At 40.6% G+C, this 14,785-nt stretch overlaps 1 protein-coding gene across 3 annotated transcripts in view; it reads right to left on the bottom strand.

Moving 5' to 3' along the window:
* The window catches only part of galnt18a (UDP-N-acetyl-alpha-D-galactosamine:polypeptide N-acetylgalactosaminyltransferase 18a), a 166,447-nt gene that overhangs the window by 71,666 nt on the left and 79,996 nt on the right, over positions 1-14,785 (bottom strand). For all 3 annotated transcript variants that reach the window (XR_015776941.1, XM_088079671.1, XM_042496204.2), the window contains exons 2-3: positions 4,595-4,799; positions 2,178-2,344 (exon numbers count right to left, since the gene is read on the bottom strand). Coding sequence is in view for 2 of the 3 variants with exons in the window: in XM_088079671.1 (XP_087935797.1) it covers positions 2,178-2,344; positions 4,595-4,799 (372 nt within the window). In the remaining variant the exon portion in view is untranslated. The remainder of the gene's footprint in view (positions 1-2,177; positions 2,345-4,594; positions 4,800-14,785) is intronic.

The raw sequence follows: 14,785 nt of genomic DNA, 5'->3' as shown, positions 1-14,785 counted from the left end.
ACAAGTTATGATGTAGAAATTTGGCTAGCAGCTAGACAAAGTAATTCAAAGTGATTGTCACATTGTCACACAAACGGAGGTTTCTATGGTTCACTGATCTCTGATCAGCACTGTGAGGCTTTATGAGCACAAGCCCTGATGTCTAATTTACTATTCTGGTGGCAACACATAATGAATATGAATGCATTTCCACTTTTGCCTTCATCTAGCCTCACTTGACCCTCATTTATCATAATTACACCATGTACAATCAATAAGCTGCAGTAATGATCATGCACTGAGTTATCTTCCATCAATTACTGTCAGTGCGAATTACCAGCATGCAATTGTTATTCCCAATAAAGCGAGTGCATTAAATCGCATTTCCCGCAGAATTGTTAACTTGAACAGATGAATTGCATTAGTAGGGAATACAATGTGGTAAATGTTGAATCTATTTATTCCCTGGTTGCTACACTAATCAGCATTCAACCCTGTGCAGCTCCCATGACTAAACTCTGATATAGTGTATTATTGAAGAACAGAGGCGCAGGGAGAGACCCATAAAATCTGCAGGCGACTGTAGCAGAGACAGATTTCTCATAATGGTAATTATTTGGCAGCGGTGAATTATGTTCTATAGGACGTGATGCAATTATTAACAGCACTCTTCCAGCAGACACCGTGCAACTGCTGCAATAAGTTTTAATCTGTTTTCATACACCACTGATGCAGCTAATGCGTGCACAGGTCCTGATCCTGTTCACCATCAAACGCAGACTATAAAAGAAGAGGGACATAAAATATAGACAGTCTCGGCTATGGCTCAGCTACTGGATGGAGTACTTACTGTAATTATTCAACTTAAGATCTTTGCCCTATGATAGGCGAGAAAACTCTTCATCACACTGGTGTGGGGTAAATTAACTATTTATTTGGCTATTAGTTGGCAGTGGTGTTGCTGGGGGAGTAAACCAACAGCTTAGTCTTTCAAGTTTAACCTTTTAAAACCTGAGTAAATTGGCTTGATTTCTTTTAAAGAACATGGGAAGAAGGCAATGAGCAACAAAACAAGAAATTACAAAAGAAAAGCAAGAAATTAGCTAAAAGTAATATTTAAAAAGGGCTGAGGGCTAATAGTAGTTTTAAAACATTTTTAAAAATATGTAATTATTACAATTGGCTATTACCCTTAAACTTTTTTTTTTTTTTTTTTTAAATCTTATTATTGTGGTGTTATTGCACTGCTGTGGTTGCTCATCATCCAGTGCTGAACTCCACAAGTGGAGTTGCTCAATGCCTTTTTTTGTCACGTTATTGAAAGAATAGCACCAATTCATGGCTCATGATTCAAAGAATGCTATAACAACCTGTAACAACCTACCTACTAACCAACCAAACAAACAGACAAAAACAAATGGAAAAATAAAAAAAGAAAGAAAAAACAGTTTAAAAAGTATAATAATCATTTACAAATAATTTTAAATATATAATAATTATCATTTTAAATAAAGTTCTTGGAAAATAAGCCTAGCTCCTTTTTTCTTTTTTTAAAAAATAATTATCTAAATCTACTTATTTCTTGCAATTAGAGACATTTCTAATCAAGTTGCTCTTTGCCTTATTTCGCATGTTTTTGAAAGAAATTGCACCAGTTTACCCAGGGTTCAAAGGTTTTATGTACTTGTGAAAAGCATCTGAATGCAACACAAGAAAAGTCTTTCCAGGTTTCAAAGGGTTAAAAGATTTCAATTAACAGTGGGTTAAAATTAATATTAATTATTTGCCTGGAAGGAGAGTATACTACTTTGTGAAAGATATCCCTATGAAAAGAACAAAAGATTAAATTTGGATTGAAAAATTATGCAAAAAAATCAATCAATGTGCAAATAGACTGTATATCGATAATATAATAAAATCCCCCTGAAATCCAACGGCCATGAGGGGACTGCTTTCAGGAAAAATACTGCTGCTAAGAGAAATATCCAAAATTGGATACACCTTTTAATCCTGCCTATAATTGATTCCTCCCTGTGGATGGATGGAGGTATAAATGAGTGTTAGCTCCGTGTTTGAGGCTAAGCTTTAAATTAGGAAAGCCGGGCGTGCTGTCTGCAACTCAAAAACAGGGCTGCATGAAAACAACGGCATAAAAATATCATAAAAGAGAAATGACAGGGAAGTTTTAGGATTCTTACGGCTGTTGCTGTGGTCGTCTACGAGGATGATCTCTTTGAGCAGGTGTGACGGAGTCCTCTGGATTGCTGTGTGGACGGAGCGCAGCAGCACCGACAAGGCCTCGTTGACGAAGATGAAGATGACACTGAGCTGAGGAAGATCTGATGAATATGACATGTTTCTGCAGCTGGAGGAGGGAGAGGGACAGAATAGAACAGAGAGAGTCAGACACTTTCATTGATGTTTCTTGATATTTAAAGATCCAGTGTGTAAGATTCAAGGAGATTTAGTGTTATCTAGCAGTAAGGACTGCAGCCAGCTGAAACTTCTCTCAGTTAGAATTTGTTCAGTGGTCATTGTTCAGGAGGTTTTAAGAAGGTAGATTAATTAGTCCTTACATTTGTCCTTGATCGTGCTACATTTTTGAAGGATGAGTTGATTAAAATAAGCAGCTACTGTGAAGATTCCAGCCAGTTGCTTGGTCATGTTGCTGCCAGTGCCATCATTCAAGTCCTGCAGTGTTTTTTTATTTTTCATCAGTCTGGACCAACAAGTCCACCCATCCAGCACAACAGCCCGACCCGATCTGGGAAGTTAGGGGTTACCCATGTCTCTGTGGAGATGTGTGCAAAGCAGGCTCTGATCTCCAGTTGCTGAGCGAGCCAAAAACACATCTCATCCATTTCATTCTCCTGCGACCGGACATTAGCCAGAAGAAGGCTTAGTAGAGGAACAGCTCTGTTCCAGGTTGGGTCAGCCTGGCCCTGATGCCGGCTCTCCTCCCTCTCTTCGTCCAGCACTTTTGTTTGGTTTTTTTCTCCCCTCTGGTCTGACTGGCTGCTTGGCGCATGCTGTTGGTGGATATCCTCTTGCAGTCTGCAGCATTCACTCCAAACTCCATACAACTTTCCCCGATGTTGATATGTGCTTCTCTGTCGTAGAAAAGTCTTGCTTCAGCAGAAGGGGCCATGGAGTTGAAAAAAATAGAAAAATCTAGCAAAAAAGTAGCAAAAATTTGAGGAGCTACTGGCTGCTGCATCTACACGCACTGCCATCATCATAGCATCATCATATTGGGAGTTAAATTACCCACAAAGGCTTCTTCCTCTCTAAAGCAAATGGGCCCAGTGATTTAAACCAGCAAAAATACTGAATAAAGCAATTTCACATTACAAATCAGTGTTTCTCCAATATTGTTTGGTATGTTGGAGACAGGTGGCTCGCCCACCACATGCTCACCTTTTGTCTCTGATAATTTAACATCCAGATGTTCTGAGCTGAATTATCTGCAGAGGTCTGCTCCTTTTCCAAAACAAATGGATCAGGTGATTTAAACCGATGAAGAACACGCAATTTCATAGTGTTTTCCTGCCGCTGCTTGTTAAAGATGGGCTTCCTCTACATGTTCTCATCCCAACTTGTCACATATGGCGCTTAGCAGCGGACTCTTGTGTCTACATATCGCACTCTAGGTATTCTTCTGAGTCTGCTGTTGACATTCTGGGTTGCTGCTATTGTGATGCCAAAAAAGTGCATGGCAACCAACGTCGAGACGTCAACAAAAGCACATGCTGCCATGGATAGTTAGGATTCAGCAAAGGGGCACATGGCAAGGTGGGAAAAAAAAACATCAGACGGGAAGCAAACATTGACCTTCCGCATGAAAGTCCAGGGTTTGTTGGATCCATCCACCGCCCCTCACGCCCACCATACAGGGACCTAGGGGCTCCCTATATTATGTCATTACCGGCAGCATTTCAACCTGATGTCGTCCTGCAGTGTATGATGCGGGGGTGACAGGATCCGTCCGGCTGTGCCCTCACCTGACGTCGCCCCTTTTGCTTATCTAACTGCCACAGCAAGAGCTGTCTGGCCGTCTGCTGGTGTATAATAACACCACGAACAGTTCTGTCCAGGTGCGTTTGCAGCTGACGACATCCAGCGGTGAATCATGCATACACAAAAGTGGGTTTTGGTGTCAGAATCTGACGCCAAAAGCTTTTCAAAAGCTGCGGTATTTGACAACTTCAGGATGAAAACATGTTGCTTCTTACCACAGGGGCCCATGTGAACATGTAAATGCAAATACGTAAATCTATCTGGAGCCAGTTTGTTGTTTGTCCATTCTGGACTACCGTAGAAACGCGTTGGTGCAACATGGCAGACTCTGTGGATGGAGACCTGCTCTCTATGTAGACATGAACTGCTCATTCTAAGGGAACAAAAACACAAAGATTCTTGTTTTGAGGTGATTATACACCAAAGATAACATACTATTATATTGCATTTAATATATCCCCCTAAATCCTACAGACTGAACCTTGAACAAAATCTACTAAAGATCATTCCATTAAAGCTTAGATTAATACAGGCAAATACCACCATCATAAATCTTAATTAATCAATTAACAGTGCGCACATAAATCAACTGACTCACCCGTCCGGTCGTAAATCTGGGATCGGCCGGGTGAGGGAGATCCGGTCGCTAAGGTAGCCATTGTAGCCATAGTAACGGAACTTCCTGAGGGCGACCCTTCGACTCTCAGGGCCTAGGTCGTGACCCCAGTGGTCGAAGAGTGAGGAGGCGGCGTCTGAAGCGGAGTCCGAGGATGCAGCGTCTTCGCTGTCCTTCTGAGGGGTCTCTGCGGACAGAGAGGGAGAGAAGGGTTAATGGAATTTTCCTTTTGAGGAAACATATTTTAATATTTTCAGGTTTTCTCCAACCGTGCTGCCAGACGCTGTGACAGCTACCTGATGTTACACTGTGGAGAAATTTAATGACAAATGAACTTCCCTCAGCTCTATTCATGGAGCTTTACAGAAAAAGAAATGCAGTGACAGAGTGCTAAGTATGCTGTGCGGTTATCAAACAAAACCTGTTTGCTCGGGGCGGAAAGAATAATTTCAGCAGCACGGGGGAAAGGATTGGACACAAATGTGATGCGCCTTAACAGGAATTTCATTGTCATTACAAATAACTCATTCTGGCAGCCACGCCAATCTATTTCTGCAGAGGTGGACATAAATCCCCTAACATGCCCAAGGTAACTTTTTTTTTCAGCAGCTCTGTACTGTTCTGTGCTTCATGTGCAGCAGCGAGCCACTTCCTGTGCATGGTGGAATAACAATGACAGTAGGAAAACATGCTGGAGGCCTGTTTAAAGAAAAAAAACACAACAACACAATGTTCACTTTGTGGGTTGAAATATTTACATTTTATGTGGGTTATAGTGTGCAAAAAGGCTGCATTCATTTTAACTTGTCATGATTTCCAACATGTATGTACGTAGAATGATGCTCTGCAGCTTCCTGTCACCTGTTCTCACTGAGTGGCAGATTTGGGGCAAAATAGCAGAATATAAATGCAGTGGACTGTTGTTTGTCTGAATCACTGGAAGAGTTAAATCAGCTGAGAGGAGGAAATAGAGCAGTGATACTCAACTTACTGCCCACAAGCCAAATCTGGCCCCTGACAGGGTGCTGGGTGGCCCCCCAACTATTCTCTAATTCACAATGAAGTAAGGTGAGTCACACTAGGAAGTGGTTTTGTATTTTAAGAACACATAGGTTGCCAGGGTGCATAAAACTGCATCAAAATGTATCAAAGAAAGTGCCAATGGAGGATCCCCCACACCCCCCAATGGAGGTCCTAGCTAATCCCCTTATGTCCTAACTTTCTAGAAACGCCTTCCGTGAAATCTGAGAAAATCCCAAAATCCTGGAAATGTCCCAAAATCTGAGAAATATTCTAAAATCTGAGAAATGTTCTAAATTCCTAGAAATATCCCCAAATCTGCAAATCTGAGAAACATCCTAAAATCCTAGAAATGTCCTAAAACCTTAGAAACATCCTTAAATCCTAGCAGCATCCCAAAAGGCCAAAACATGCCCTTCAATCCGAGAAGCCTCCTAAAATCCATCAAATGTCTTAAAATCCTAAAAATGGTACTGTTGACTGCCCCCGGCTTCCTGTCATTTTGCAAAAGTGGCCCCCAAACAAAGCAAGTAGAGTAATCCTGCGATAGAGGCTGAGGCGTGCTAAAATTTCAAGCCCTGGTGTACCAGTGTTGAACTGGTGGAAGGTATATAAATAAACAACGATAAGGAAAAAGAAAATTTTAGAGAATATAGAACTTTTTTTTTTTCTTCAAAAGAGGATCAAACTGTTCTTTGACCTATTTGTGGAAACACTGTCTAAGTTTGAAGCCTCTAAGTGGGCGTTTTCCATGACAACATTTGACAGACAGAGAATTGGCATCACAAGGAGATGCACTGTCAACATCTGAGGGGCGCTGCTGACAGAAACATGTCAAAATCTTAAAACTCACATTTTCAAGTCCACATAGCAGTGGTTGCGAGGATTGACAAGTTAATAATTTATCAAAAACAATATTTCGATTCCGTTCCCCCGACACTAAATACCTGCAGCTGTATGAAATTCCTATTGTTTTTGCAGCAAACAGAAAAGAAAATACACCTGCAGATATTTGACTGCAATGTATGGACAGAGTTTTATTCATAACTGTTTGTGTCTGCAGGCCTGACAGTAAAATCCATTTAATAAAAGGCAAATGTATCACCAGGGGAGAAGAAAACAGACTGAACAAAAACAAACAAAAAAAAGAAATCTATCACATAACTAAAGCAGCCATAAAGGCATCACACTGACCTCTCACCTCAAGCAAGAAATGTCTGCTTGGTTATCTTTGAAAATGAGTTCTCTTCCTCTTACTGTGTATTCCCATACCCGTACTACTATACTGCATACTATGCCAGAGGAAGATCGTATCTTCCAACAGATAGTATGTCAAATGCAGTATGCCAAAATTTGTGGATGTTCAACAGCATCCAGTTTTATTTTGCAGTATACGCAACACGTTCTCATCACAAGTCATCACATATTGCCACTTTGCATTCTGCGTCTACACATCACGCTCTATGTATCCTTCTGCTTCTGCTGTTGACTTTTCAGCATGCAGCTATCGTGATGTCAACAGCAGATGGAGGGATTACGCTGCACGTGGTTACGTTTAGGCAAAAAAAGCATATAGCACCCAACGCCAGGACGTCAACAAACAGACATGCTGGCATGGATGCTCAGAATTAGGCAAAAGGGGCACTTGACACACTGAACGACACTCCCACTTGAAAGTCCAGCATTTGTTGGATCCATCCGCCAAACACCTTCCTCCCATCCTATAGGGACTTTTGTATTATTTGTATTATATTATGTTGTTACTGGCAGCATTTCAACCTGACGCCGTCCGACAGCGTATCACGTGGATGTGACAGGTTTCATCCAGCCGCATACTAAACTGAAGCCGCCCGTCCGCCTTTTTAAAGTACCATGGTAGGTCCCTTCCGGCCGTCCAGCAGCGTATAATAACACAGCCAGTGGTTGGTTCCTGCTGCATTCTCAGCTGACGTTGTCCAGCAGCGCATCATGCAGATGTGAAAGATGGCTTTTGCCGTAAAGATCCAAACGCAATGAAGGAGGGGTCAAACTGACCCAATTTACAAGTTTAAAAATACAGGAAAGATATTTCTAAAACTTTTTGGAGCATGAAACCACACACAAACACACACAAACACACACGCACATGCACGTGCGCACACACACACACACACACACACACACACACACACACACACACACACACACACACACACTCGAAATGTTCACCCCTTTTTGTTCAGGTTTCCTGTTGTAAAAATAGTAAACATTGTAAAAAAAAAATAAATAAATAAAAGAAGAGATGTGTTGTTTGAATTAATCAACATGCAGAAATCAATTTCAAAAATGTTGGAAAAAAAAGTGTTGAAAAGAGTGTGATGAATGATATGGTCAGATTTTTATGGGGTAAATATATATATTTTTAAAACTACTTTCAGATGGTCAAACATGCACTGCCTTGAAGTTGAACATCATCCGCTCTTGACAGCACTAAAGCAGAGGCTACAATCACTACAGTAAAAACTTAAATATCTTCTTTTTGTTAATCGCAGTTTGGACCAAAAAGTCCAAAAAGTTGGGAAAAATAAAGGCTACAGGTTTCTGAGCAAAACTAATTTTAAATTCAGTTTGACTTTGGAGTCTGTCAAACATGACTTTCTTCTCTCTGCTGCCCTGCAAACAGTTGAAGGACTGTGAAGTGCCCTCTCTCCTTCCTGAGCTGAATAGCTTTTTCATTAGTGCGAAGAGCACTACTTCACCCTTTGGCAATAACATGCTTAATGCTCTCGTGGGTGGAACGCCACCTCCCTCCAAGTCCCCTCGGAGCCTCATAATAGGAACACTAAAAGCTCTGCACAGGATGTTGTGTTGCACTTTTCTTGGCTACAAATGCATCGTGACGCACCTGAAGTCCTGAGGAGAGTTAAGACGCGTCATTTGGAAAACCTTTTTGAGTTTGATATCTGACAGGAAGAGGAACATTGGGTGGAAAGAAAGCCATTTACATTCACTGATGCTTTTAGTTAATACATTGTGCTTTTTAGCAGCGAAGGTCAGCAGAAATAAGACCGTGTACTCTGAAAGGTTTCTCAGTGATGCGCAACCCTCTGAAACATCAAGTGACGTCACTTTTCTTGTGCTGCTTTCAGAGTCCTTTAACAAGCATTTCAACCTTTGAGCCTTGAGTAAATTGGCGCTATTTCTTTAAAAAAACATGCGGGGAAAAGGCAATAAGCAATTTTACAGAATATGACCCAAAAAGCAGGAAATTAGTAAAAAAAAAAACAAAAAAAAACTAGAAAATTGCCTGACAATAAATGGAATAAAGAAAGTAAATAAAAAACAAAGAAGAAAATGACCTGCAAAAAAGTACAGAAAATAAGAAAAAAAAACCCAATTAAATTATAATAATATAATGGTTATAAATAGTTAGTTTTTTGAACAGTTTCTCAGTAGTTTTTATCTTAGAATTTTCCCTTTTTAAAGTATTTTTCAAGTCATTTTCAAAGTTATTTTAATTTTTTTTAAATGATTTCAGGTCATTTCTCACTTTGAATTTTTGATTGGTTGTTTTTTGGTAAATTCTCAGGTAATTCTTTTGTTGCTCATTATTTTCTTCCCATGTTTTTAAAATATGGAAAATAAATTAATAAAGCCAATTTTCCCAGGTTCCGGGGGGTTAAATAAAGCATTTGATCTTATTTCCCGTCTTTGCCAAGCGACAGTTTAATGTGGAAGGTAAAAAAAAAAATCCCTCTAGAAGCCTGTCCCAAATATAAGCCTGTGGAGGCCAGTGATTCAAGCAAATAATAGACCAAGACATGACTACTAATTGACGTTTTACGGTTATTAAATTTTACAGAATTATTATGATTTTCCAAAGCAGTTTTTCAGGTCATATCATGTTTTAGTTTTATTTACTATTTTCAGGTACTTCTTTGTGTGTGTGTGTGTGTGTGTGTGTGTGTGTGTGTGTGTGTGTGTTTTAATTTATTTAATTTTTATTAATTTCTTGCTAATTTTTGGGGGGTTTGGTTTTTTGTCGCTGCCTCTTCCCATATTTTTGAAAGAAATCAATTTGCACAGGTTTCGAAAGGTTAATTCTCCAGCAGGAAAAGGACAGATGCATCACAGATGACTGCAACAGGGTGGTTTTCTGGATGTTTGTGTCGTGTCCTGACCTGACCTGTTTCCAGCATGTTGCATTATTAATGACGTAGGAGCGAGCTCCCCTTCACAGTATGGCAGGAGGATATAATGTGCCTCTGGAAGAGGAGTCAGGAGGAACCAAGTGGAACAATGGTGAATCGGTGAGTCAGTGTGTGTGGGTGTGTGCAATACAGTATCCACAGTAGCCTTTTGCATGTATAGTATGTATAGGTGCAGCAGAGCAATAAGTGCATGTGTGTTAATTTGTTCACTGTGTGCATGTGTGCTTTACTTTGGACTATCATACAGAGTCTAATTAGAACTAATAAGCACAACAGCAGAAATCAACAGCACACTGATATGAGAGTGTTTTGTCCTTATCGAACAGTCAGATAAGTGCTCACACGTGAATGCAAAGCACAGCTTTGTGAAGCTTCTTTCCTTTTATGTTTTGACATGATATGTCTTACTCACTCCGTAATAAAATGTTTAGATCAAATCAAAATTAATTTTCATTTGCTCAATTCAACGTGTGAGCATTTAGCTTCCCCCAGGTATTGCATCATAGTTCTTTTTTCATGTCAAGACATCATTTTAAAACTGCGAGCAGCTTTAAAGACACAGACAGGAAGGGGCAGAAATGACGCTCTGTGTCTGACTGCACAGCAGACTATACGACAGGATTTTTTTTCCCCAAAATATTATGACTTTATTCTCAGCTTTTTAGAACTCTCAGATATGTGGCATATGTTTTGAACGTGCAGTTTTTAATATGAGCAGAAAAGTTGCTTAAACACACACAAGCTTAAGTCCAAACTTTACATATTATTGTTTTTGTTTTTTACACCGTCAAATCAAATTTGGTATCGAGTATCATGGTTTTTTTGGTGGTATTGGTGCCGACTACTAGATTTTTGGTACCGTGACATCCCTACATATAGGGACCTTTGTGCAACATTTCAACTTGGCACTATCCAGCTGTGCATCATGCTGCATTGGAGGGTGCCATCCAACTGAAAATGGTTACACCGCGGCTGTTTCTGTCTGGCCATGTTCTTTGCCGAATTAAAAAGGTGACTTTTGGTGTCTGGTTCTTATGCCGAAATCACTGAAAAAGCGCCTTAATTTGACAAATTTAGAAAATAAGGATTAAGCCTACAAACAGAAAACCAGCAGCGGTGAGGTAAACTGGTGAACTGAGCACTTTCTAGGCAAAATTGGAGAACAGCTTCTCAGCTGAAGAGGTACAAATTAAAGGTCCAGAGACCCGAACCAATAATAATATCAAGGGCAGATGTGGACAGATTGTGCAAAAGGATTAACCGAAACAAGCCCCCCTAGACCTGACAGTATCCCTGCTCGAGCTTTTTACAGACAGTTTCTGTCACTGCTCCAGTCTGTCGTCCAAACATGTCAAAAAGATAACAGAAAAACAGGAAGGAACCAAGGCTCTCATCTTTAGGAAAAAAGTTAATTGCAGTGGCAGGTTCTAAAAACTTTAAATTCTTGAAACCAAAGTCTGGACGCCAAAACGCGTCAAAGAAGTAATAGTTTTTAATCATGGTTTAAGGCATTTTAACTTTTATCCTGAGTACCTTGGTTTCTTCCTCTTTTTTCTAGTTTTCTAGTCTTTTTTATACCATTACTAGTTTCAAGAAGCTCTCCTGTTTTGTGTCTTTTTATCTTTAAAAAAAATGTGCCTTTCCCCAAACTCCAGACCATAGCCCTCTTCCTGAATGACTACCGTCCAGTCGTGGTAGAATTGAGTCTGAAAACAAAGAGTTTCACTGCCAGCGACTGCTCCGCTGTAACTGATGCACGTCTGACAAATAAAACCCTGACAGAGCAGCTCGTAATCCACACACACAGAGGAGCTGAGAGGTCAGAGGTCACCCTCTTCGAGTGCTGCTCACTGTTCAGTCCGGCAGCATCCGGGAGTGCATTGTCACGGTAAACAGTGGAGCTCTGTGCTGTGATACTCTTGTTGGCGATAGGCACTTGGCTGCCTGTCAATGTCTGCTCAGCTGTGATTACACACCAAACACACAAAAACACACATGCACACCAGAACGGTTCAGAGAGAGAGTAAGGTGTACAATTTGGAAATTAATTGAACATGTCCTCATAAAAACCATGAATCATACACGCACTGTGAGGGATTTAAAAAGCAGCTAGCAGCAGTTAGCGTGTAATTCGAAGATGAAGAAGAGCGGACGTAACATCCAAAAACTGGGAAAACAAGGACAACAAAAACGCAGGAGCACCTTATCCTCTGAGCAGAGGACAAGATCAGCCGCCAACCAGCCTGGAGCTACATCACTTATCTTGTGCTGCTTTCAGACGCCTTTCACAACTATTTTAGAGGAAATTTGAAAAACACTGAAAAAAAAGGCGAGGAGCAACTTGGTTAGAAATGTCCCACAAATTGCAACAAATTTAGATGTGCTCGGAAAGCTAGGAAAAAATGTCAAAGATTAAAAAAAAAGAAAAAAGCTAGGGAAAACTAAATGTATGATTACGTTTTTTCTTCCGTTGCTCATTGTCTTCTTCCCATGTTTTTGAGAAAAACCAAGCCAATTTACTTAAGTTTCGAAGGGTTAACTGCAAACAACAGAGATTATATCAATATGTGATTTGTTTACTCTTTATTGACATAGTTTTCAAACAGCCTTCAAATTTTCTACAAAAATTCAATTTTATTAAGTAAAGTTATGTGTTTTGTTTTTGGTGTGCCACCTGAAATTTTCAGTGGCCCCATCTGGGCAACCCTATAAACATTTTTTGGGGGGGCACCACTGGAGGGACAACACGAAAGACAGACAGAAAGAATAAAAAATAATAATGACAAGAGTGAGTGCGATGGGACAAATTGAGAAAAAGCCAGAGGAGTTATGAGCGCGACAAAATAAAAGTGCCGGCAGGATGAGGAGCGAGGTGCGACAGAGTGATGAGGACAACAACAAATAAAGGGCTTGTGACAGAAGGTATTCATCCCGGGGCATCTCTAAAGCAGGCGGCCCTGAGCTCCGTCAAATTAGCTTGCAGAGACACACGCTTTTATTGGCTCAGACATCAAGACAGCTCCCCGTCTCCCCACACACACACACACACACACACACACACACACACACACACACACACACACACACACACACACACACACACACACACACACACACACACACACACACACACACACACACACACACACACACACACACACACACACACACACATCCATCCTGCAAACCTGACGGCATCAACCCCCGGACTCTGCCCACAACCAAATGGATTAGGAACGGGCCACTCTGCTGGGTGACAAAGTGTCTCACCTTGTCCTCCAGTCACTTTATGCAGAACTGGCGTGCTGTTGGCTCAGCGGGCCGGACGCTGCACGCTGCAGAGCACATTTCACCCCCCGGCGAGCACTGTGACAGCGCTGCAGTCAGAGTCCTGATCTGCTGCAGTCAAGACTGACACCACGACTATTCCACACCGGCAATGACGGGTTTAGGGAGGATTAACGAAAATGCAAGAGTAAACCACAAGGGTTTTCACTAATGAAAACATAAAAGGTTGAAGACAGTCATACAATCTCTCTCTCTCACACACACACACACACACACACACACACACACACACACACACACACACACAATTTCTTTGATCGTTTGTAGTGTGGAGAACACAAATGTGGACCTACGGCAACAAATGCTTTTTACTCCAAATCCAATTTCCATCTGCTTTGGTGACTGAAAAAGAAAATTACAAATTGAAAATGTAGAAGAATGTGAGAAAAAAACAATTTAAATCTGAAATGATGCCATGCTTTTAAATAAATGTATTCCTCTTTGTTGGAGGGTGGTGAAAAATACCACATTTACTGTGTTTATTCTGTCACAAGTGTTTATTTTTGTTTACTAAACAGCATGCACCCTCCCTAAAGAAGATGAGGGTCTTAACAATTTGAAACCGGGGAAAATTAGCCTAATTTTTTTCAAAAACATGGGGAATAATTCTGTGTAAGTGAACAATGAACTGATTAGGTTCTGGTGGTCAAAGGTCATATATGATATCTCAAGTAAGCCCTGAGGTTTTTGTTTTGTTTTGTTTTTCAAATTTGGCACAAACGTCCACTTGATGAACTGATTCAGTTTTGGTAGTCTAATTTCAAAGGTCAAGGTCACTGTAACATTATCTGTCTCACTCTCATCAAAGTGACATCCCAAGAATGCCCTGAGGTTTGTTTGTTTTTTTTCCCAAAATTTGGCACAAACATCCACTTGCACTAAAAAAATGAACTGATTAGATTTTCAAGGTCGGTGTGACCTTCGTGCTTCATTCTCTTTACTGCGATATTTCAAGAAGACTCTCAGGGAATTTTCTCAAATTTGAGAATCTGAAGCTGTTTTGATATACCTGTAAAAGCTGAGGCATCATTCAGTTACATCTGCAACCAGCATACTGCAGTCCTGCAAATAACAACTGAAAACTTGGTTAAACTGAAAACTCGGGCTATTTTACCATCACAAGTCAACATAGCTGCACCACCCTGCTCCATGTCTCTGTTTTAATTTGTATGCCATGTACAAATTTGGTGCTTGTTTTGTTTGACGCGAAATCTGAGCGTCCTCTGCATATCAAATGCTCACTAGGTAACAGCACAGCTGTCAGCGGAGTTTTGACTGACAGTCAGCTGTAGACAGCGAGATGTAACATACAGAAGGAAGGAAAAAGAGAAACCTAAAATCTAAACTTTACTGCAAACTAAATCCAGGATAACCAAAACTCCACGCAGTCTGGGTGCAAGATCTGAGCCCATCTGTCAATCCTCCATCCAAACGCTCGCTGGCAAACATTTTCTGACATTCTCTAATGGCGTATAATTCGTGTATATAACAAGAGCAGTCCACAAAGACATGATGAAGATGTCTTTTGAGGACAGTCGGAGTCAACATTATGAACACGTTGGTGTGGAGGGGAAATGCTGCGGGCTTGCTGCAGTGATTCAGAGCTGGATGTTGA

The sequence above is a fragment of the Plectropomus leopardus genome, chromosome 7 (genome assembly GCF_026936395.1).
Source record: "Plectropomus leopardus strain MGB_pleo_1.0 chromosome 7, ASM2693639v1, whole genome shotgun sequence".
NCBI lineage: Eukaryota > Metazoa > Chordata > Actinopteri > Perciformes > Serranidae > Plectropomus > Plectropomus leopardus.
This window is presented reverse-complemented; position numbering and strand designations above follow the sequence as displayed.